This window comes from Terrapene carolina, unplaced genomic scaffold, assembly GCF_002925995.2.
Source record: "Terrapene carolina triunguis isolate 2854851 unplaced genomic scaffold, T_m_triunguis-2.0 Scaffold62, whole genome shotgun sequence".
Taxonomy (NCBI): Eukaryota; Metazoa; Chordata; order Testudines; family Emydidae; genus Terrapene; species Terrapene triunguis.
Window position 1 is genome coordinate 3,094,672 of NW_020664413.1, and position 25,832 is coordinate 3,120,503.

Here is a 25,832-nt window from a genome sequence, read left to right on the forward strand (position 1 = left end):
TGAACCCCCCCCAGCGGAGGGTTTATTTCTAACACCGGTTTATTTCTAAACACACTTGTGGCATTTGTCCAGTTAAAAAGGGGGGGAGTGGGGGAAGGGCAGAGATATTTTTTTTATCCTTATTAATGATCAGCGGGTTGCGGCGGTGAATTTTAACCAGCTCTTCCTCCAGATCCATTTTTTTTAAAGCAAGCAAACGACCCACTCTTTGGGGGTGGGGTGGGGGGAGGAGGAAAGGAAAGGGAGAAAGTAACCAAGCAGCCCCCCTGGCTCCTGGGCCCCCCTTGCTGGTTCCTCTTTCCCGCCCGCCCCTGCCCGCAAAGGGAAGGCACATGTTAATACCAGCCGGCGTGGTCGGTTCATGGTGCTGCCGCTGCGGATTGCGGAGTCCGAGACAGATGTTGCGCCATCAGAGCCTCCTCAAGTGCCGCTGCCGCATGTTGTTCAATGACCTGAAGGTCCTCCTGCTCCGGAGACCCCCCGCGCCCCCTCCGCCCTCGCCTCCCCTCCCCATGGACAGCGGAGACCCCCGCCCGGGCGGGCCGGCGGCCAACAACAACCCCCTGCCCGCGCTGCATGGGGGGCGAGGGGGCGCCTGGAGGGCGCCGGCCGCAGGCGGGGGCGGCCCGGCCAGCCCGCCCGAGGAGGAGTGGGGCAGCCCGGCCGGCGAGCCCCCCGCGTCCGCCATGAGCAGCGCGTCCTCGGAGGACTTCTGCAAAGGGAAGGCGGAGGACCGGTACTCGCTGGCCAGCAGCCTGGATAGCGGCATGAGGACCCCGCTCTGCAGGATCTGCTTCCAGGGGCCCGAACAGGTGAGCGAGCAAACTTCCCAGCCAGGCCCTGGAGCCGTGTGTGTGTGTGTGTAACAATCCCCCCCACACACACACACACACACTCCTCGGTGCTCCCCGGTCAGCTGGGGTTGCTCTTTGGAGCAGGGTGGTGCTGATTTTCTCTTGGGTTGTGAGTTTGGGGGAAGGGTGTGTTTTGGAAGGGTCTGAGTTGGAGCGGGGCTTCCCTGGAAGCTTTGTGCAGAGAGGAAAAAGGCAGAGACACACACTCGCCACCACACGCTGGTGTGCCCGGCAAGGGACTACACCATTCCCAAATGCTCACCTGGAGAAACACAAAGGCACACCCAGAGACAGGCACAGACACAACACACATGCATGGATGCAGAACTCAGGGCCACAGCCACACACGCCCACACCAACGCCCACTCAGAGGACGCACAAAAAGACAGCCATAACTCACAGCACAGAGACACCACACACACCAATATGCACAGACACAATACACAGACAGGCCCAGAGCCACACTATGAAAAGACTTTGTTTTACTGCATGGATATAACGTGATACCTTGAAAAAGGTTTGGAAAAGGAGCACAGTTTAATTCAGTCTAGTTCTGGTTCTCATTCACTAGATTTGGGGCCAGATGCAAGTTTGAAGGTGACAGGAATGGTCTTAGTGCTAATTGTTGTCGGTTTCTTTATTCGGTTTTTGAGGTGTGGCACTGATACATACATATCAACTTTGTTTAATGACATTGTGAACATTTTAAAACCTAGACGTTCAGATGTTGCATTCGAGTTATATCAAAATATCCCCAGCGCTCTCCATGCGTACTCCATAACTCTTTGGTTTGTCTCTGGCTTGGCAAGTGGTACTTTTGTTGATTTTGTGGTTTGCACCTTGGCCTAGGACTTTTAAAAAGAGAAATGTCAGGTCTGGGGCTACGGCCTGAAGGCTTCCCTACAGAGTCAGAGAGAATACTTTATATATCTGGTAAAACTTTGAATGCCATGGCTTTATCTGTGCTAGAAGGATTGTGTATAATCAAAGTCTCACCTTAACTTCTCCTTAATTAAAAATACCCTTCAATACTTGAAAGATGCCTGGATCTGTTTAATTACTCCACCACTATCTAAAAATGGATAATGACTCAAAGAACACCCAGAGGAAAATTATAGGAAAAGATCTCCATTGCATTAAATCCTATTAGGGTTTAACAGACACTTCAAGACTTAACAATAAAACAGCAAAGTTGACATTCATTACACAGGAGCAGTTTTAAGGGGCAGATGGTTAGAGAGCAATGACTTCCTAGAGCTTCTTTAGTAGAGATGTCCTGAGCCATTTTATACTCCCTAGCAGGAACTCTCAAACTTTTTTGACAGAGTGGACATCTTAATAAAGAGATTATTTGTCTGCCTGTGGACATCTCCCCCTCCCCGCATTTGCAATCATATAAAAATCCCCGTGGCAACAACTGCAATTGCTTATGAGGAAAAGTGATAGTAAAAAAGTCTGAAATGCATTGTTAGCTCTTTAAAACACAATTTAGTGGCTGTAAATACCTTGCAGGAATCAACACCATGTGACCAGACAGCTCCCTGTGGAACACTACCCAATAGTCTGCAGATTTTCCTGCGCCACAGCCCACAGTTTCAAAACCACTATTGGTCAGGACTATGCTAAACTATGAATAAAACAATGGTGCGAGATTACACATGCTAAAAGTGCTACCTAAAAACGTTCCTTGGAACAGGTTAATAGAGGGCCAAAGAGGTTTCTCTCCACCATAATGTCTAGGGTGCTGCACAACAATATGAAAAAAATAAATACAAGGTAATCAAAAATAAAATGTGACATTTTTTTCACACCAGTTTCTCGAAACTACAAATGATTAAAAGTAGATCAAGTATTTTAGCCTAGTACGTTTGATGCATTTAGTACATGGGCAAAATTCATACTTAGTCTAAAACAGTTAAACACAGCAGGAAAGATTACAGACCTAAGGCTTGATCCTACAACCCTAATATCCAAGTAGCCTTTACTCACCAGAATAGTCTCATTGACTGCAATGTAAACTACTTGCATGAGTTGCAGGATCTGGCTGTCGGGCAAAGATCTTTGGGTCTGTAAGACGGTAGATCAAAACCGAAGCTCAATTAAACCAGATTTTGCCCCATTCTCTGCTTCCTATTTTTGGTAGCTCTGCCTCTGGTATGGTAACCCAGTGCCATGTGGCTGTGCTTAGGGTGATAATATTGTGATCCATGTCCTGCCAAGCCTCGTAAAGGTGCCAGCATCTTGCATCCGCTGGTGGTACGCTCATTTCTGTCTCTCCTAAGTAGGATGTTCGGCGTTGAGGGGACCTGACCCATCCCAGTGTGCGTGTGTGGGAAAGACACCTATCTTTCCTGAAGATGAGTTATGTTCCTCCAGCAACCCATCTGCATATCACAGTCCGGCAGAATGAGCCCGCTTCATACCTAGAGGTCTCTTAGATCAGAGCTGGAGGGCCAATGGACATAGCCCTTTGGAATGGCTTATGTATTTGATTGATAGCTGAAGATGCACTTTTCACAACATGCTTTTAGAGGAGTAAAAAAAAAAAAAAATAGAACAAATCACTCACCGTTTCCAGAGGCAGTTTATGTCTGGCTTTTTTTTTCTCTTCTTCATCTCTTTTAAAAGCAGCACAGTTGAAGATATGTGCAGCTAGCGGCCTGTATATTTTAGCTATTTCACCTTTATAGTACTAGCTACACTACTGATCATTCTGCCCACACACAGGAAAGGTGACGTCTGTGAGGCTGGTTTGTGTGTGTGAGCAAATAGATTCAAACTAGAGTAAAAAGCCATGTGACTGGCTCCCTTGGGGAACAGGAATCCTTTAAAATGATTGGATGCTTATTTTTACACTTTAAAATCTCTGTTGCATTTTAAATATGAGACTATTTGCTGACCATCTGCCAGTCTATCAAAGAGAAAAAAATGAGCAGATGTGACCTGCAGGTAATAGAATTCCATCTCTACTCTCTCCTTTTGCTTCTCAAATCCTCTGACTTTGTTATAATAAGACTACTTAGGGCTGGATTCCTGCCACCCTTACACCTTATTCTACAAGTAGTCTCATTTTCTTCAGTGGGATTACTTGTGGAGTGAGATACGGCTCATTATGAATGAGTTTGTCAGAATGTGGCCCATATGTATTGGGCCAAATCCTGAAGTCTTTAACCCAGAGCCAGGTTCTAACCCCAGTTTCACCAGTATATATTCAGACTAACTCTTTGAAGTCAATGGAGATACTCCAGAGTTGTACCAGTATGATTGAGATCTAAATCATCACCTCTGTTTTTATTCAGTCCTTATTCTGGTAAGACTCTCAGTGGGCCAAATCCTGAGACCTTATCCAGTTTTTGTTCAGTCTTGACCCAGGCAAACACCTATTGATTTGCCTGTATAACAACTCAGCAAGGTCCTTTCAAGATTTGGACTCTTAGAACTACAACAGTGATGAACGCACATGATCTTATAACAGCTTGCATGTCATTTTACCAGCCTGGGCACAAAATGTAATTGCCAGGTGACAAATGATGACAATGATCAAAAAGAACAAAAATCTGAAGCCAGCTGCCCTAGAGAGGACTGGGCAAATAGACTTTTGCGAGGCTGCTTTACACTTTATGGTTTGTTGGGAACAAAATCATCATTATAAATGGCCTTTTAGGCATTCTAGGCCTATTTACACAAAGTTATGGTGAGACTCCAAAAGACATTTTAATCCCATTTTGATTTTCTTTATTTAAATATGACAACACCAACAAAATTGCTTTCTAATCTGGCTTCTCAAGTAGGTTTTATGCAACAGCTAATGCAAAACAAAGTCTGTGGGGATTTTCATTTTACATTTATGATGGTCCAACATGGGAGAGGCCTCAGGCACCGAGTTACTTGTATCTTAAGCTCCTTGTGTGTTTGTGGTGCTTATGTATAAGCTGATTGTTTTATTTAAAAATATGTTGGGGGAATTTAGTCAGGAGAAAAGCTCTTTATTGTAAAAAATGTTTTGATACTTGATGGTTAGTTGAAAGCAACCACTAATACAAAGAAAAGCGTGGATTAGATGACCAGGTGAATAAAATGTCAAAGTAACAAATTCTGGTGCTGGAAGGGGACTGTTTATTATAATCAAGGCTAGCTGTCAGAACAGGTCATTGCTTTTACTGAAAGGTATGGCTTAAATTGTAAAAACTATCAGGCCGGATTCTGATCCTGGTTATTCCATCAACTTTCATGGATTTATTCTGATTTTCATTGGCTTAACTGAGTAGAGATTCTGGCCTAGTGCATCAATTAATTTTGAAGCTGTGAACCACAAAATGTGAGCATGAGAGGTAGCGGGTGGGAGGGAAGGGTCTTGGCATATTTTCTTCTGTTTTGCTTTATGTGCTCCGTTTCGCAGAGCATTGCCGGGCTCACTGGCAAAGTTCTCCCAGAGATAGAAACTAAAGATGAGCTTCACCGTGACAAATGTTCCTTGGTGTTTCATACGTGTGGATCCAAACTGGAGGCAAGCCAAGCAGGCCAGCAAAAAAATGTGGATAGAATAAAAAGCCTCATTCACATCAGTGGGTTGTGTGATTGCACATGTAACAGTGGGTAAACAATCCCTCTGTGGTTAGAGTCCCAATTTTGGTGCACATTATAAAGAAAGGAACATCATTAGAAAGAGAATCAAACCTATATCAGACTTGGAAATCAGTGTGATTTCCTGCAAATGGTCCTGCAAATGATTCATGGCTACATATATTTTCTAGCTGGCAATCTCCACTTATTTATCTCGTTTCTCAGCTTAGTTGTACTTTGTGCTTCTTCCAGGGAAAGTGCTTGAGAGAGCGAGAGAAAGAGATTTGAAAAGTAAATAGAAATGGGACTGGGGTTGGCTAAGTGGGATTGAAGAACTGGATATGGACTCTTTCACGTCTAGGCGAGTAGTTTGAATTTAGGTTAGTACTGATTAGAGAAGGTCTGAAAGTGGAACACTATATCCAACCCCCCTGGATTTCAGGGCAGTTTGGATTCAGATCAAATGGTTAACGCAAAAACAAGTGGACAGTCAATGCAATTAAAAGGTGGGAAATTCAAAAGTGATAAAAGGAAATATTTTTTCCCATAATGGGTGACTGGACTGTGGAACTCACGGCCACAGGAAGTCACAGAGGCCAAGAATTTAACAAGATTCAAATAGGGATTGGGCAATAGAGTTATCATAGTGAATAATAACATTTTAGGAAGGAATATTAAACATTGTGTTTCTCAGTTTATGCGAATCTCTATTAGAGATCAGAAGGAGCCCTATGTGGGGAGCAGATTATTCCACAGCTGCTCACTTCTGGGTTCTTACACCTTCCTCGGAGGCATCCAGCATGGGCCACTGTTAGAGACAGGATATTGGATTAGGTGGACCTCAGGTCTGATCCAGTCTGGCAACTCCTACGTTCCTAATTCTAGAGCCAAAGTTCATGGTTTGAGCCCCTCCTTGGTAATGATTGAAAGATGCTACCATCTGATAGCTGTTCAATGGCATATATGAAATGAGTTAATGGGCTCTTAGCTGAATTTCTGATGCACAGGTGGGCACGTCACAAAATCCATGACTACCATTAGCCTCCTAGTTGGCAATCTCTGCAGAGAAGCCATGAAACGACCCAGTCATGGAGTTGGCTCCATTCTAGAGACAGTCCTATCAAGCAACATTGAGGAACAGCGGAACATATAAGGAAGTTTGTGCTCTGGTGTCCAGGCTATACCTGCCCTATGGACAAACAGAGGACTTCTGGGCCAGATTTTCCATTGGCTTCAGTGGAGTTCTGATTTACACCAGGTTGAGAGCTGAATCAGGTCTGCAGTTTCCAGAGCGTAGAAATGGAGAAAATACAGCACAAAATCATTACAAAGCTCAGGACAGGGACATGACAAAGCATGAGAGCAAACAAGACCAATTCTGAAATCAGTATTATATGCAAGGGGAAAATAGAGGTGTCTGAGTGAGAGAAAGGTGAGGAAAAGAATACTAAAGGAGCAAAGAAAGCATTGTTTTCTAACTTTGTGCTGAAAGTGACCCTAACATCTGTGTTTTGTTAGCTAATGTGTTGAGTCATATAACCACAGTGTTCCCAGCTCGGGTCTCCAGTCCGTATTCTTTTCATCTGCGTGTTTCTACATGATTCATTTTCTTGGTGGTAGCAAGAGTAATATTCCCTGGAAAAGAGCCATTTCTGTTCAAATGAAGCTTAGGGTTGTTGGCATCCATCCATCTGGGTTTGGCTTTGTGGATTTAGACTCCCAGAAGTCAGAGATGGAAAAGATTTCTTGGGTCATCCAGTTCATCTCCCTGCCCTTCAGGATCTGCTCTGCAACTGTCTGCTCCCACCCTTACACCTGATCATTATCATGAATTGCTTGGAATAACTGTCCCTGTCCCGGGATGAAATCCCAAATTCCTTGCTCGGGCAGAACTCCCTTCGGCTTCGGTGGGAACTCTGCCTGAATCAGAGCCAAATATAAACCGAAAAGAGTTCAGAATTTGACCTTAGTTTAGGGTTATACCCTGTTTCTCTTGACTTCAGTGGCAGCTGGATCAATCTCAGGGATGGGCAACTGGTGGACCTGGGACTGCATCTGGCCTGCCCAGAGGCGGTGGTGAAAATATTCTTTGTTGGGGCTGAGCAGGTGCATAGCTACCAGTGGGCCTGGCACCCAGGCCCACCTAAATCTGAGCACCAGGCACAGTGCTCAGAGCGAAGGGGGTTGCAGGGGGCGTGGAGCCTGGGACTGGGAGCAGGAGCCATTGTGCCATGTTGCAATGCCACCCATTGGCTCAACAACCTCTCCATCACACATGCAGGGGCGGGGATCTGCCCCGCACCACCTGGCTCTGGCTACTGCCTTCCCATTGGCTCCTAGCTCCCACAGCCAACCTGACTGTGGGCAGCCGCACCCTGACTGTGGGCAGGTTGGGACGCACCTCTGCCAATGGGGAGGCAGTAACCAGAGCTGGGTGGCATAACAGCGGAGACCCTCCCCTGCTGACGTGACGAAGGGGTGGCCAGGCCAAAGCCGAGTGGTGTTGCAACCTGGCGCATGGGGTCTTGCTGCTCCCGGTCTCTGTCTCTGCTCTTTTCCCCTGTGGACATAGGCTGTGCCATGCACCGGGCTCTCCATGGACACAGGCTCTGGCTCTGTCCCACACCACCCAGCTCTTGTTACTTCCTTTCCGTTGGCTCTGCTGGGGGGTGGAGGAGGGGAGGCAGAACCTGATTGGCTCTCAGCTCCGAAACGATCAGCCAAGACGGGGGGCAGTAAGTGGAGCTGGGTGGCGTGGGGCAGAGCTGGCGTCTGGGTTGATGGGGAAGATTGCGCCCCTCAGCAAACCATGTCAATCTTAAATGTTGTTTTTCTCTGTGGCCCAACAAAGGGTTTTAGTGGATTTTGTGGCCTCTATATCCTTAAAGTTGCCCAGCCCTGCTCTAGATCAGGAGTGGGCAAACTTTTTGGCCCGAGGGCCACATCAGGGTAGGGAAATTGTATGGAGGGTCATGATGAATGCTCATGAAATTGGGGTTGTGGTGCAGTGGGGGAGGTGAGGCCAGAAATGAGGAGTTCAAGGTGTGGGAGGGGGCTCTGGGCTGGGGCAGGGGGTTAGGGTGTGGGGGCGGGGTGAGGGCTCTGGCTGGGGGTTCTGGGGTGGGGCTGGGGATGAGGAGTTTGGTGTGCAGGAGGGGACTCTGGGCTGGGACTGAGGGGTTCGGAGTGCGGGAGGGGGCTCTGGGCTGGGGCTGGGGGTTGGAGTGCAGGGGCGAGTGAGGGCTCCGGCTAGGGGTGTGGGCTCTGGGGTGGGGCCAGAAATGAGGGGTTTAGGGTGTAGGAGGGTGCTCCGGGCTGGGGCTCAGGGGTTCGGAGCACGGGAGGGGGCTCTGGGCTGGGGCTGGGGCACGAGAGGGTGTGAGGGCTCCAGCTGGGGGTGTGGACTCTGGGGTGCAGCTGGGGATGAGGGTTTGGAGTGTAGGAGGGTGCTCCGGGCTGCACTTACCTCCTCAAGCAGCTCCCAGAAGCAGCAGCATGTCCCCTTTCCGGCTCCTACATGGAGGCGCAGCCAGGTGGCTCTGCACGCTGCCCCATCCGCAGGTGCCGCCATCTGCAGGCGCCACCCCTGCAGCTCCCATTGGCCATGGTTCCCAGCCAATAGGAGCGTCGGGGGCAGTGCTTGGGGCGGGGGCAGCGCACAGAGCCCTCTGGCTGCCCCTACACATAGGACCCGAAGGGGGGACATGTTGCTGTTTCCAGGAGCCACGCGGAGCCCAGCGCGCGTGGAGCAGGGCAAGCCCCAGACCCCGCTCCCCAGGGGATTAAAACGACTGATGGGCCGGATGCAGCTCGTGGGCCATAGTTTGCCCACCCCTGCTCTAGACAGTAAGTGCCTTGTAGCAGGGACCTGATCATGCATGTTTATTACCATACTGTGCACAGCTGTGGTCTCCTATAAATAATAGTAAAGTAAATTTGTCAAGTTGACTTTTAAATGCTCTAGGCGACAGGGCTTCCACCTTCTAAGGCTGTTGAGACCTTGGAGCCTATCCCTTTGCTTGTGATGCCCATAGCTACTTCATAAGTAAATCGGCAATCTTTGTTCTCCTTCACTTTCCCACACACAGAAGGCTTCATCTAGGAACTTGTCTGGTGTTTATGTCACTGCGCTTGGACAGAAATTTCAGGGAGTGATTAACATGAGAATGGCCGCACTGGATCAGACAAATGGTCCATCTAGCCCAGTATCCTGTCTTCCAACAGTGGCCAGCACCGGAGGATTCACAGGGAATGAACAGACCTGGGCAATTATCGAGTGATCCATCCCCTGTTGTCCCAGCTTCTAGCAGGTAGAGGTTTGGGGATACCCAGAGCATGGGGTTGCGTCCATGACCATCTTGGCTAATAGCCATTGATGGACCTGTTCTCCATGAGCTTATCTCATTCTTTTGTGAACCTAGTTACAGTTCTGGCCATCACCATGCCCTGGGCAACAAGTTCCACAGGTTGAACTTGTGGCTGATGTCAGTTAGTGACAGCACAAAACATGTTGCTCAAGTTGTTTGCATCCATATCTTCCTTGTTTGTTATTTTTCCAAAGATGGCACCTTCTCCTTGCAGTGTTCACTTAGTACAACTGAAATGTAATTGCATTTCATCCTTCTGTCAAGCGTCTGCCTAGTCTCATGAAGAGGCACAGCTTCATAGCTTTTTGCCTCTGCTGATGCTTGCACTGCTCCACTCAAGGATCGCCCTGGTCTAGAAGTAATGCACTTGGCTCTGGCAACAGTAGTGTGAGTCATAACAGTTAAAGTACATGGTATTATATTCCCCAAAGTGTTCACAGTGCATGCTACTCAAAGTCTTTGAAATGTGTGTTTTATCCTGGTGCAGGGGCAAGGGGCTAGGGCCCAGTCCGGCTGGAGATAAACTGCCTCCAGAAGGATGCTGCACACCCATAATGGCTTCATGGGGAGGTTAAGGTGCTCGGTATCTCAAGATTTTGTCCTTAGAAAGCGGCGGTTGCATGACTGTTTCCTGACAATTCCCTGGACCTCTACCTAATTCCCATCCTCTTTGAGGTCTTGGTGGCTTTTGACGCTGACTAGCATACGCCCCTCTTGGAATGGCCTGTCCCTCATCTCCCCACCCCGGGATTTTGTGGCTCCTTCCTCTCCTCCTCTCTGATTGCTCCTTCATCATCTCGGTGGGTCTCATTCCCTCTTCCGCTCTCCACTGGGGTCCCACAACACGGTTCCTTCTTTGGCACCTTCCTCTTCTCCCTTGACACTGATCTCATCCAGTCACACGGTTTCTTTAGGCCAGTGATTCACAGATCTGCCTTTCTGCTCTTGGCCTGCCTCCCTCCAGGCAGTCCCACACCACTGCCTGGTGTCTGGACATCTCCTCCTTGGATGTCTTGCCATCTGCTTAAACTGAACAGGGCCAGAACTGAACTCTTGATTTGTCCTCCCGTACGCTCTTTCCTCTCCCTTTCTCTATCACTGCTGACAGCTCTTCCATCCTCTCAGTCACTCAGGCCATTAACCCGAGTGTCATCTTCATCTCCTCCCTCTTTCTTGCCCACCCCTCCAGGCTGTGTCCTATTCTATTTCTTTTCTTCCTGTCCGGACAATCAGAACTCTTGTCCAGATCCTCCTCATCTCCTGTCTTGATTACTGAGACCTCCTCCTCTCCAGCCTCCCTAACACTTACATCACCCAGCTCTTAAGATCATCATCAACCCCCAGTGCTGAAAATGTCCACTGGCTTCCCCCCATCTTTCCCCACATCAAGTTCAAACGTCTTGTCCTCATCCTCCCAGCTCCGCTTTCCCCTTCCTGTCCACTCTTGTCTCTTATCACTGCCTCCTACACAGCCCCAACTATCCCAGCTTTGTCTGCCTGTTTGTCAATGTCTCACACAAATATCTCTGTGCTTAATAAGACATACAGTCTCTGTGGCATGCATCCCAGTATTAAAGACAAGGAGGCCTAGAGAGCACAGGGTAGAACTCTAGGGCTGCATTTAATGCCTCCCGTGGATTGCAAACCTTGCTTTTTTTGCTGTCCTGGATCTACCCTTCAAGACAATGGTTTCATGTATAGCAGGACTCCTATTTTATGAACTAATCAGGGAGTGAGGAGTTCATAAAATCAAAAAGTTCATAAAACTGAACATCTCAAAATGACAGTAGGTATGGTGCATAAGTTACAGTTCACTGCATTGCTTTCTTCTTGTCCTTCAAACCCCTGCAAAGCAGATTCCAATGCACTGAAGGAATCAGAATATGAAGGGAAATTGACTTGTTCTTCATTGACATCACTTTTGTCATACGATTTTTTTTTATCCCATCAGGGAAAAATGGTTTGTACCACTGGCTGTTCGTAAGATTGGTGTCTGTAAAATCAAGGTTCTCCTTAGCTTAGGGAAATATTTTGCAATATATGTTCTGAGGCAATGGGCCAGGCTTAAGAACAACAACAGCAAAAAGGACACTCTAGTTTTGTAGAACTTTAAAAAAATACATCATTTGCCTAAAATCTCCACTTTGGGTTGGGTATTACCATAAATTAAAGGATCTTTCTGTCAATTTCACTTTCAATTTTTACTCGTGTTAAGGATGTATATCCATGGAGATGTTCAATTTCACAGGGAGCTTACTCGGAGGAATTGCAGGGAAAGTCACACTCTAAGTATAAAGGAGGAAGTGACATTTTGGGTCCATCTTGCACTCCCTTCTAGACTTCACTGGGGCTTTCTTAGAATGGATTTACACAAGGGGCAGAGTTAAGGCTATGCGTACTTCTGACTACCATGCAGGTTTTGTTTTAATTCTGCGGTAGCATCTAGAGGCTTCAATCAGAGATTAGGGTCTAGCACTCACGGCACTGTACAAACAAATGAAGCAAAGACAATTCCTGTCTAGAGTGAAGTCAGGGCCGGCTCCAGGCACCAGCTTAACAAGCAGGTGCTTGGGGCAGCCAAGGGAGAGGGGCGGCATGTGCGGCAATTCGGGGGCGGCAGGTCCCTCACTCCCTCTAGGAGCGAAGGACCTGCCGCTGAACTGCCGCCGCCCATCACCAGTTTTTTTGCTTGGGGCAGCAGAAATGCTGGAGCCGGCCCTGAGTGAAGTGCAGGACAGATAAAGGAAAAATCATTCAGAATCAGGATCTCTTTGGCCAGCTGTCATTTGCACATCCTGTCCCATGCAATTGATGAGGTCTGTGGGCAGCAGTTGGTGCCAGGGCCCCGGTCTCAGCAGCTAGAGAGGCAGTTCACAGGAGGCTCTGGTGTAAACACAAAGCCCTCTCTTTTGCCGAGCTCTTCCCCTGTGAGTCCGAGGGGCTGCAGCGTGCATGCCTTTGGAGGCCCCACACTCATGCGAGTAGAGCTTTGCTCCAGTGAACCTTACAAACTGTGCTGGCAGGCAGACTGCAGACTTGGGGGGCTTCCTTCCTGTAATCTTCCACCCTGGAGGCTCCTGAACAGCCAGTGAAGCTTGGAGAGAGAGAGTTTGGGGGACCCAAAGCCAGGGAACATTGAAGGGAGGGGGATTTTGAAGCCAGGAGAAGTTGAAGCCCTAGAGATTGAAATTGGGTTTGTCTTCTGCGTCACAAAAATCTCTATGCACAAGGTGCGTGAAGTTTTCCAGATCCATTTGCACTGGCTCGCCCAAACTTCTCTTGGCCAGGTGTCAGATTAGTAAAAAAAAAAAATAATAATAATAAGGGGGTGGCTCTGGTACTGTCTCAGACTCTACCCACAATACAAGCCCCACCCAGTTGTGGCATAAGAATATCTTCAAATTCGTATACTATGGAACGGTTAACCAAGTTGGGATTTAAATGGTCATCATTAGGCTTCAGAGCTGACACCCGATTGACATAAATGGGACAGCTCTCATTTCACGTTGCCTGGAGACTTGGGCTGACATCCCTGCATCAGTTCATGGTTTGAAGATTTTTCTTCACAGCCATGAGGGCTAGGAACAGAATTTCTAGTAAATGAAATCTTAGATTTCATAGCACAAGATGAAGCCTGCAAATAATAGCAGTGGTTTGCCACAAGCCAGCCCAGTTTAACAACTAGAGCCAATTTGCAGGCCCCCCATAAGCGCTTCCTCATTGCCATTCTCCCCAGGTTTATATTCTGCCACTTCCACAGGTCTCTGAAAATGTGCAAGAGGATAGCTTCTCTCCTTCCCTTCCAGCTGGCTTCCTAAAGCCTGCAGGAACAGATCTCCTCTCTGGCCTCTCCTGTGTATGTCCAGTGGTTCACAGAAGAGGAACTGAGGCCCTTGGAGGTATGCATGGATTGAAGCAAAAATCTGTGAGCCGCTTGATTTTTAAAATGTTGCAATTCCATTAAATCAAACCCACTGATCACTAGCATGCTCCCAGACTCAGAGATTTTATGGCCAGCAGGGACCATCGTGATCATCCAGTCTGACCTTCTGCACATCGCAGGCCACAGAACCTCCCCCACCCCCTCCTGGAATAGACCCCTAGCCTCTGGCTGAGTTACTGAAGTCCTCAAAGCACGATTTAAAGAGTCACCGCCCTTCTCCTCAGGGAGGGCGGTTTCCCTGCAAATTTCAGCTTTTTTACCTCCCAGTGAGTTTGGCTGGAGAGTTATTCGAAAACGGTTACGTTGTTTTTAATAATGGGAAAAGGTCCCCTCTCCCCCGTCCCCACTCTGCTATTCAAAAATAGCGGACGCCTTTTTGCAAAGACCAAGCTTGGACATTTTCAGCCCAGCAGGTGAATGTTTCTGAAAGCGATGAGTTGGGAAAATAAAGGATGAGTGGGAACAGCTATGGAGCAGTCTCCAGAACAGTATGGAGCAGTCTCCAGAACAGTCACTGCGGCTCGTGTTTCCACACACAATGATAATCGATGTGCCAAATGCATCCAACCTGGCCGGGGATGCATGTCTTTCAAACAGCATCGGCAGGGGCATTCTGGCACTGACGAGGTTAATGGGAAAAGGCTAGAAGTTGGGGCTAATTGGCATCTTTAGGAGCTTGGCTGATGTCAGCTGAGATTCCTGCAGCCTACCAAGTTGCACATGGCACGCGATCGCTCCAGCAAGCCCAAAGCGGAAGAGCCATGTGATGGGGAAGCAATTATAGACCAGCATAAATAGCTTTAGCATAAATTGTGGGGAGAGTATCAGAAACAATTCGGGGAGATTTAATGAGAGAAAGAACGTTGATTAGAGGCAGCTAGCCTGGATTGGTAAGTGGCAAAGGGAACTAGACTGCTGGAGCTCTTCAAAAGATATTATTGTCACAGTAAACTTAGAGGAACGCAGCGGAAGATACAGGCTCATGGGTTTCCACCAAGCACGCAGTACAGTTCCATTTGCTAATGTGAGGAGTTGTGTGCTTGTGTGTGTAGCTGAGCTTGTGGGTATATTCAAGGGGATCAGAAGCATCCCAGGGTGAATGACGATAGCTCCTGCAGCTGCCGGGACATCGGCTTGTGGGTACTGTTCCCCCACAACTTGGTCTGGGGGAGGGGCTCCTGCAGTGTCGAGGATATCAGCCAGCTGATAGTCTCAGAGTTCTCCGGTGGCACAGAAGATGTGGCAAATTAAAGATGGAAAAGGCCTCGACCACCTCCCTGACTGATACAGGACTGTTCTTCGCAGCACATGAAGGGGCTTCAGAGCTGTTCCCTTTGGAGGCTGTAGCACTGCCTAACAGAGCTCACCCTCCAGAAGATTTTCAATTACACTCATCTTGAGCACTCCTGTGCCTAATTCTCTCCTGCGACTCCTGGTTACTCCCCCACCCGTCCAAATAATTCATCTTTCTTCTTAGCGTTTGCATTCTCTGGGCATTCGTAAGGTTGTTATGTCTCCCCCCCAAAGGTAGCTCTTTCGGTCTTTCCTCATAAGACGATTTCTCGATGCCTGAGAAATTGTTCACATCTCACCTTTGCTAACTGGAGTTTATATTTCTGTGCTCTCCACGATGGGCCACTTAACTCCAGCTGCTAACCCCAGTTAAAAGCCAAGTGGCCGTGTCTTCACTGCTACGTTAACCCGAGTCAGCTAATGAGGGTTAGCTAACTTGAGTTAAGAACACACCTTTTTCGCAGTGTAGGCATATGTCTACACAGCAAAGAAAAACCTGCGGCTGCCGGGGTTTTTTCTTTGTTGTGTAGACAGACCTTTAGAGTCAGGACTCTTGCATTCTGTGTATGGTTCTGTATGTTTCTTATTAGTTACAGCAGGGGAATTGGAGTCAGGACACCTGGGTTTTGCTCCCAGGTCAAGGGGATAGAGCAGGATGATTGGCAACCCCCAAATTGTCAGAGAAAAACAGAGTTCTCACTCTCAAGTTGGGTGCAGTAAGTCAGATACTTTATTATCTCTAGCAATTGCATGGAGGGAGAGCGCTAAACAGGTCTCTCTCCAGGTAAACAATTACAGCAAGCATTTATACCTTTTGTTACAAACAATAATGGGCAACAGCTGCATTTTGTTTATACATAGGTCATCCTGATATCTTATTTTCCTCCACAATGTAGACTCTAGTCTACATTCCATACTTATCTAACACAGGGTCGCAACAACTTCTCACACAGTTCTTTCCCAGTCGCCTCACACAATCCTCACTTCTACAAATCTTGCGTTGTTAGGGTTACAGCTAGCCTAACTCTTGCTCACAACCTACACTGTTTGCACTGAAATCCCCTTCATTTCCCTGTCAGTTCTTTCTCTCCTTCCACATTCTGTATGTTCCTTATTAGTTACAGCAGGGGAATTGGAATCAGGACACCTGGGTTTTGCTCCCAGGTCAAGGGGATAGAGCAGGATGATTGGCAACCTGGACGCTTGGGCTACTTTTACACTGCAATCAAACACCCACAGCTGGCCCTGGTCAGCTGACTCGGGCTCGGGGAGCTATAAAATTGCCAGGTAGACGGTCAGGCTCGTGCTGGAGCCTGGGCACTGAGCCCCGTGAAGGGGAAGGGTCCCAGAATGTGAAGCTTCGTTGCTTGTTTGTATAATACTTTGAGAACCTCAGATGATAAGGCCGTATATAAACGCCAAGTCTTAGTATTAGGCGTAAACTGGGTATGCTGGCAGAGCATTAAAGAGTAGTAAACAGAAGGATGAAGTTGCAAAGTAAGGCCACATTGAAGCAGCTAGTACAGTATTAATGAGCTTAAGAGACAGCTTGACATTTTTATAGAGCGAGACAGACGGGATTTGAAGCATAGAACAATGAAGTGAGGTCAGGGAGGTGAGCTGGCTTTATTTGGCCAAGTTCTTTTCCTGTCCAGCAGTTCCTTATCCTCTTGAACTGGCAAAGCACCCTTTGTTGTTGAATCTGCAAGATAACCACTCAGCAGCACAGCTATGGAGGACTGGTCAGGAAGAATGAACCTGTTTATGGAGAACTGCTGTGTGCTAGGAAAGAAATTCTAACCATTAGCCGGATTCATCCTTGAACCACATGGATGGTTAAGCTAGAGCCAAGCTGACAATGTCAAGTTACAGAGAGAAAAATGAGTCTGTAAAAAGCAATAATAATAAAGTATCATAAATATAATTAAAAAGAATAATTTACAGTCCATTAGGAAACTATGATCTTGACAACCAAGTGATACAAAGTATGGCTGAGGGGCTGCCGCTCAGCATCAGAATATATGAAAAAGGAGATTTTCCAAATTTCCGTAAGATATATTCTGTTTTAATTAACTGAAATTTAAAAGTACTATTAGCACTAACCAAAACAGCCAATACATTCTGCACCAACTTCAACAATCTCTTGCTTTCACCTTCTTTTAAATGCTGGGTTGTGTTTTCCCAGTCGAAAGGTAAAATCAGTGGCAACACTCCCGTAGACTTCAGGGATTTCACCCCTGCTGTCTACAGCAACAGACTAGAATTCCTGTTGAGAATTCTCCAGAGGGCAGCAACTTCCATGGAAAGGCCATTCACACTTATGGAGAGATAATTCTTGGTTATGGAGAGAGTGAAGGAGCGGAAGGTATTTTTCAAACCATTTAAAAAAATCTGTGTATCTGTCAAAGGTGTTAGAACTAATCCCTGTTCGGGGGTTTAAGCATTTGTGGAATGTTTGTAGTGCATCACATTAATATATATATATATATATATATGATTCCTTTTGTTAGACTCAAATAAATTTGTTAGTCTCTAAGGTGCCACAAATACTCCTGTTCTTTATATATGATTCCTGACTCTGCAGAGAGTATGTGTGTGCATGTATGAGAACTCAAGAATTGTAAGGACAAGATAAAGTGCCAGTTAATGGTCTTAAATATAGTTTGATAAATGTGGTTTGTAGATTGACATAACTGGCTTGATTTGCCTCTGCCTTGCATTTGGCTTTGGCCATCACATGTGCACAAAGCGACTGCAGAGTGATTGCAAAATGCTACCATTCTGATCCAGTAGTGTTTTACATTCCCCTTGTTCTGGTGTAAATGACCATACAAGGTGCAAGGCAGGAGGGAATCAGCACTGATACTCTTATGCAACAGGCAAGGATGCAGTAACATGACTGGAGGTCAGGAAACCTGCCTTCTATCGCTGCCTCCGACTCACTCACTGTGTAAGCTTGGGCAGGTGGCTAACAGTCAACGTGACCATTGATTTTTGGGTGCCTCAGTTTTGAGTGCCCAACTCGAGACACTTTGGGCCTGATTTCCCGGCAGTGGGCATGCTCTTCACCCCTTGACTTTCATGGATGATCTGGGTGTTCAGTGCCTCTAGAAGCTAGAGCCAAGGCATCTCAATTGGACACCCGGTTGAGTGGTGCTTTGGAAAATGTTGGCCTTCGCTTCTCTGCCTGTTTCTCCTCTAAAAACAAAGGTTCTGTGGGGACTCCACTTCAGTTAAGTCACTTCAGGTGCACATGCACCCCAGGAACTTTTGATTGGAGAAGGAGCACCCATTGGCGGGACACATCTCGAAGAACTCCAGGGAGTCTGCATCAGGTGAGAAACCTCTCCCTCCCCACCTCATAGGAGAGTTATTAATTCATTGTTGTTAATTCATTACTCTTTGGAAAGCATTTGGAGATCCTCACATAGAATTTGAGTTTGAAGTGCAAAGAGAGGGTGCTTACCATTGCCAGCTGTCTGAAGCCCATACTTGAAAATTCCCCGGAGCCCTTGCTTAGCTGGTTCACTCTGGACTCGAAATAGTAACAGGCTTAATCCAAGGGACTTCTCTAATCCTGGGGGGCTGTGTGGGCGGCGTGAGCAATGGCTCGGAGCAGCAAACCCACTTATGCAAAGTGTTTCACTCTCTCGGCAGCATAGCTTAGGAAGGATAAGATTAGAAGGGACCTCACCAGCAAAGTGACTAAAAGATTTATCTTATTCAGAGGCTTGGCTGGTACTTAAGGAATTTACATTATTGGGCTTTCTCAAATCTCTCTGCTGGCTGAATGTATCCTTTACACAGCAGAATCATAGATTTTCAAGGGTAAGGGACCTGTTATTACATTTCTGGTCTGTACTTCTTTGGCTGGTACAGGATTGTTTCACACAGTCATTGCTTTGTCCAGATTGGTTTCAAATGTCACAAGTGATAAGTCTTCCACTAAACCCTTGGGAGATTATTCCACACTCTATTAAGTCTCAGTGTGAGGACATTTTTCCTGATGTTCATCCTAGATTTTCCTTTGCTTAATTAATTTAATCCCATTACTCCTAATTAATCCCATCTGTGAACCACTGATAACTACTCTCTGGGAATGGTTTTCCAGCCAGTTATGCACACACCTTATAGTAGCTCCATCTAGGTTGCATTTCCCTAGTTTGTTTATGAGAGAGAGTCATGCGAAACAGTATCAAAAGCTTTACTAAAGTCAACATATACCGGGTCTACCACTTCCACCTTATCCACAAGGCTTGTTACCCTGTCAAAGAAAGCTATCAGGTTGGTTTGACATGATTTGTTTTTGACAAATTCATGCTGACTGTTACTAATCACTTTATCTTCTAAATGTTTGCAAATTGATTGCTTAATTATTTGTTCCATTATCTTTCTGGGTACAGAAGTTAAGCTGACTGGTCTGTAATTCCTCAGGTTGTCCTTATTTCCCTCTTTATAGATGGGCACTATATTTGCCCTTTTCCAGTCTCCTGGAATCTCTCTTGTCTTCCATCCATGACTTTTCAGAAATAATCGCTAGTGGCTCAGATATCTCCTCAGTCAGCTCCTTGAGTATTCTAGGATGCATTTCATCAGGCCCTAGTGACTGGAGGACATCTAGTTTGTCCAAGTACTTTTTAACTTGTTCTTTCCTTATTTTAGCCTCTTCTGATCCTACCTCATTTTCACTGGCATTCACTATGTTAAACGTCCAATCACCACTAACCTTCTTGGTGAAAACCGAAACAAAGAAGTCATTAAGCACCTCTGCCATTTCCACATTTTCTGTTATTGTCTTTCCCCCTCCATTGAGTAATGGGCCTACCCTGTCCTTGGTCTTCCTCTTGCTTCTAATGTATTTGTAGAATGTTTCCTTGTTACCCTTTATGTCTCTAGCTAGTTTGATCTCGTTTTGTGCCTTGGCGTTTCTAACTTTGTCCCTACATACTTGTGTTATTTGTTTATATTCATCCTTTGTAATTTGAGCTAGTTTCCACTTTTTGTAGGACTCTTTTTTGATTTTTAGATCATTAAAGATCTCCTGGTTAAGCCAGGCTGGTCTCTTGCCATACGGCCTGTCTTTCCTACGCAGTGGAATAGTTTGTTCTTGTGCCCTTAATAATGTCTTTTTGAAAAACTGCCAATTGTCTTCTATTATTTTTCCCCTTAGACTTGCTTCCCATGGGACCTTACCTACCAACTCCGAGTTGCTAAAATCTGCCTTCTTGAAATCCATTGTCTTTATTTTGCTGTTCTCCCTCCAAACATTCCTTAGAATCATGAACTCTATCATTTCGTGATCACTTTCACCCATGCTGCCTTCCACTTTCAAATTCTCAACCAGTTCCTCCCTATTTGTCAAAATCAAATCTAGAGCAGCCTCTCCCCTAGTAGCTTTCTCCACCTTCTGAAATAAAAAGTTGTCTCCAATACATTCCATGAACTTGGGTCTCTTGTTGGGCCCCCTCCCCCGCAGGAGGAAGTCTCTCTGTTTGTCACTCCCTTTAGGAGGGAAGAAACAGACGAGGCTGAAATCTTCATCGATCAACTCTGCCCACTTCAATCCCAACATGCATTTTTTCTCTCCAAAGCAACCGCAGAGCTGGCAGGGTATGCAGCCTGAGTGATGTAATGTCCCCTCGCCCCGCTCCAATGCAGATCTGTTGGGAAACCAAACCCAGGGGTTTGCTGTGCTGGGGGTATGAGGCTCTTATCGGCGATCGAGTTTCAGAGGCGTCTCACCTAGCGGCTAAAGAGAGAAATTCACCAAGAGCTCTCCATAAGTCCCAGAGGGGGAAAGCCTACAGTGGGCACTGCAGCAGAGAAGCGGTTACCACGTTCCTTGTTGCTGTGGGAACCCTGAGGGAAGGCAGCATCAGTGGTCCAGCCTGACCTAGGGGTGCAGTTGACAGTTTCCAGTGGCAGCTGCAACAGATCTGACCCCAAAGGTTTTGGTCATTACGACATGGGTACCTTTCCTTGGGGGGAATCAGAGCCTGGTCAGGCTGGAGTGTTAGAAGCCCTGAATGGTCAAATTGACACATCAGTTGAGTGGGTTTTCTTTCTCCTCCCAGCCCACCCAAGCCTCCGCTCTGACACGAGTTCGAAGGCTCTCCACGCAGGGCAGGCTCATGCATCATGTGCAGAGTACAGGTCCATAACAACCCCCACTGGGTGCAGGTCCCTTCAATGCAGTTGAAATGAGAGAGGGACTCGAAGGGCCCAGTTCAGGCCGGTCTGTGAAGTTGGATAGGTTGGCTGCTGCCCAGTTTGGAGTTGCTGCTGGTTCTTCTTCCCACACCTTAAAGATTTTACCCCCCCCCCCCCAACCCCCTTGTGGCACATGCTGAAGGCTCCGCAGAACGTCTTGTCTTCTCTCTTTTGTGAGGCTTTTTGTCTCCTTCGCACTCCTCAGAGCCATGCCTACAGGTTTCTGAAAGCACATCAAAGCTGGAACTCTGGACAAACACATTCATATACCCCCACATCTTGGCTGAGTTCAGATACAGATGTGAGTGACTGAAGGAGCCCTTTATGTTCCCACCTGACATATGCAGCCTGCTCTGCGGTGTCCCAACTTCAGTCTTATTGACCTTTAAGTGCCTAAGCTCTCCCAGCGTGAAAGCCTTCTGTAATGAGAGCAACAAAGCCAGGGGCCAGTTGCATACATTTCCCTGAGTGGCACATGGTGCTTCACTAGTGCACAGGACGCTATTCATGACTGACTTTCCTGTGCAGGCCAAAAGGCAAACGCGTGGGCTGCTCAGTGCTTCCTTTCTGCAGCCGTTGCCCTTTAAGATCAAATTAAAATAGTCCTAGAAATCAGAGATGGAAATGACTGGTTTGGTCACTTAGGGGCCACCCCCCTCGCTAGTGCAGAATTGTTCCTGTTTCAGCGGGTCTTAAAAGTTTTCATATTGTGACCCGCATGCAGCTCGTAGGCCTGATACCACATTTTCCCTTATTGCTCCATTCTGTCCCTCCCATCCCAGTATCACCAGCTGACTCCCCACACCCCACTACTAGTTCCCAACTGGCTCTTTCCCTCTCTCCAGTCAATCTCTCTTATTCCCCTTCCCCCTAGCTTCTCCCATGCTAGGGCTGTCGCCCAATGGCAAGTTCAGGTGACGCATTCAATCTGAACCTCTCAGCAGGGAGGTGCCGAGCAGCTGATTGGTGGCTGGGAAGAGAGGCTGGAATGGTTGCTCTTCTCAGCAGTTACTATAGCAACACTTCTGATGATTAGCCCAATCACTGCAGCAGGACCATGGAAATTGCAGCTTAGGGTACTCTGGCCTTTATGATGGAAGCTGCTCCATGGTCTACCTGGAGGTGTTCCATGGACCACATTTTGAGAACTGCTCCCCTGCAACAGATTTTCTACAGTGTATATTTGAAGTGCCTCATTTCCACTCACCCGGATGGGGAGGGCAGGGTGTTTTACATGCTCTTATTCTGGGGCCAGCTAGGGAGAGCCAGACTGGTTTGGATAAAATAAGAGCCACCCTGAAACATCATCCAAACTAGAACCAGACCTCCATCCTTTTAACTTTGAGACTTTACAAAGTTTGGTTACTGTATACTTTTTTTCTTTAAATTACACCCCACCCCCCCACCCACACACACCCTCTGGTTTTGTATGAGCCTAGAAGTGGATGTACCTAATAATGGAAGAGGCTCTTTCCTTTTTGTTTCTAACGTGGTCAAAATCAAAAAAGTACCAGAAGTCTGTGAGAGCCTGTTCTCCCAAGAAAGCCTGGACTGATTAGATTTCCAGTAGAAGTGGAGCTAGACCACAAAATTCACATCAGACCTTTCCCATAGCTCAGGGACATTTGGACCCAGGGGTTTGATTCTGTCCATTAGAAATAGGGCCAGCTGCAAAGTATGGGTGCAGAACTTTGTGATTACTCATACCTGGTGGTTTGGGTTGGATAACACAAGAACTAGGGGTCACCAAATGAAATTAATAGGCAGCAGGTTTAAAACAAACAAAATGAAGTATTTCTTCACACAATTCACAGTCAACCTGTGGAACTCCTTGCCAGAGGATGTTGTTAAGGCCAAGATTATAAGCAAGGTTCAAAAAAGAACTAGATAAATTCATGGAGGATAGGTCCATCAATGGCTATTAGCCAGGATGGGCAGGGATAGTGTCCCTAGCTCTGTTTGCCAGAAGCGGGGAGTGGGTAACAGGGGATGGATCATTTGATTCATTCCCTCTGAGGTGCTTGGAATTGGAAGATGGGATACTGGGTTAGATGGACCTTTGGTCTGACCCAGTATGGTCGTTCTTATTTTCTTATGGATAAGCATTGGATTGGTATCAGCCCTTTGGAAACCCTTATCTAACCTGTCACACACTTCAGTGGCTGTAGCCTTAAAAAGGTTGTAGAGGGTTTTTTAAACTAAGGGCTGGGTTTTAAAACTGATAGGTGTGGCGGAGCACGTGGTTTGGGTGGAGACATGACACAGGGATGACCTTATTAACTGGGGAACTTTACATCCTAGTAAAAAGGATAGGAAAAAAGTTGATAAAGTACAGGCGGGAGCTAGTGTGGAACAGTCAAACATAAAAGACCCTTTTGAACAGAACACATCAAGGCAAGCAACTGAATATTGACAGTGCTTATATACAGACGCTAGAAGTCTAAATACCAAGATGGGTGAATTACAGTGCCTGGCATTAAATGAGGCTATTGATATAATAGGCATTGCAGATACTTGGTGGAATGAGGATAATCAATGGGGCACAGTAATACCAGGGTACAAATAGGAGTGGCATTACATGTGAAAGAAAGCATAGAGTCAAATAAAGTAAAAAATGAAACGAACTGTGCCATAGAATCTCTGTGGATAGAGAGTCTATGCTTGAACAATAAAAGTATAGCAGTAAGAAAATACTATGGCTTCCTGACAGTGATTGTGAAATGTTCAGGGAGATTAGAGAGGTTGCACAGGCAGAAAACACAGTAATAATGGGGGATTTCAGCTATGCTCATGTTGACTGGGTATATGTCATCTCAGGAAGGGAGGCAGAGATGACATTTCCAGACACATCAAATGACTGCTCGTGGAGCAGCTTGTCTTGGAACCCACAAAGACAGTGGCAATTCTTGATTTATTCCTAAGTGCCACACAGTATATGGTTTAGGAGGTGACTATAGCGGATCCATTTGGTAATAGTTACCATTAATGTAATTACATTAATATTTTTGTAGGGGGAAAAGTGCTAAAGAAATCCATTACAGTAGCATTTAACTTCAAAAAGGGGAACTACACAAAAATGAGCAAGCTAGTTGAACAGAAATTAAAAGGCACAGTCACCAGGGTGAAATGCCTGCAAACTGCATGGAGACTATTTAAAAATGCCTTAATAGATGCTCAAACTAAATATATACCCTCAATAAAAAAAATACAACAAGAGGACCCCAAAAAATGGCACCATGGCTACACAGCAGAGTAAAAGAAGTACTGTAGTTAGAGGCAAAAAGGCATTCTTTGAAAACTGGAACTCAAATCCTAGTGAAGATAATAGAAAGGAGCATAAACTCTAGCAAGTCAAGTGTAAAACTATAAGGCAGCTCAAGAAAAAGTTTGAAGAACAATGAGTTAGGGACACAAAAACGAACAGAAAAATGTTTTTTTTTTTTTTTTTTTTTTTAAGTACATCAGAAGCAGGAAGCCTGTCAAAAGTGACTGTGGCCACTGGGTGATCAAGGTGCTAATGGAGCATTTCAGGAAAAACTAGGCCATTGCAGAGAAGCTAAATGAATTCTTTGCATTTCTTGTCACTGCAGGGGATGTGAGGGAGATTCCCACATCTGAGCCGTTCTTTTTAGGTGACAAATCTGAGGTATTGTCCCTAATTGAGACATCAGTAGGGGACGTTTTGGAACAAATTGATTGTCACCAGGACCAGACGGTATTCACCCATGCGTTCTGGAAGAACTCACATATAAAATTGCAGAACTACTAACTGTGGTATGTAACCTATTTCTTAAATCAGCCTCTGTACCAGATGACTGGAAGGTAGCTAATGTAATGCCTATTTTTTTTTAAAAGGGCTCCAGATGCGATTTTGGCAATTAGAGGCCAGGCTGGTATGCCTAACTTCAGTACCAGACAAACTAGTTGAAATTGCAGTAAAGAACAGAATTTCCAGACACATAGATGACAACAATAGGTTGGGGAAGAGTTAACATGGCTTCTGTAAAATCATGCCTCCCAAATCTATTACAATTCTTTGAGGGTGTCAACAACCAGGTGGCCAAGTGTGATTCAGCGGATACGGCGTGGACTTCCAGAAAGCCTTTGACAAAGTTCCTCATCAAAGGCTCTTAAGGAAAGTAAGAAGTCATGGGGTAAGAGAGGATCAGTAACTGGTTAAAAGACAGGAAACAAAGGGTAAGAAGAAGTCTCTTTTCACAGTGGAAAGTGGTAAATTGTAGAGTCCCCCAAGGATCTGTACAGGGACCTGTGCTGTTCAACATATTCATAAATGATCTGGAAATAGGGGTGAACACTAAGGTCACAAAATTTGCAGACAATACAACATTATTCAAGATAGCTAAATCCAAACCTGATTAAGAAGAGTTACAAAGGGATCTCAAAAAACTGGGTGACTGGGCAACAAAATGGCAGATGAAATTCAGTATTTATAAGTGCACAGTAATGCATATTGGAAAACATAATCCCAACTGTACACACAAAATGGTGGGGTGTAAATTAGCTGTTTCCACTCAAGAAAGAGATCTTAGAGTCACTGTGGATAGTTCTCTGCAAAGATCTCCTCAATGTGCAGTGGCCGTC

General features: G+C 46.2%; 1 protein-coding gene across 1 annotated transcript in view; it reads left to right on the forward strand.

The window, feature by feature from the left end:
* The first annotated feature begins 332 nt into the window (after positions 1 to 332).
* The window catches only part of MARCHF4 (membrane associated ring-CH-type finger 4), a 160,862-nt gene continuing 135,362 nt past the window's right edge, over positions 333 to 25,832 (forward strand). Inside the window, exon 1 of the mRNA XM_026647759.1 lies at positions 333 to 812. Within this exon, the coding sequence (XP_026503544.1) occupies positions 333 to 812 (480 nt within the window). The remainder of the gene's footprint in view (positions 813 to 25,832) is intronic.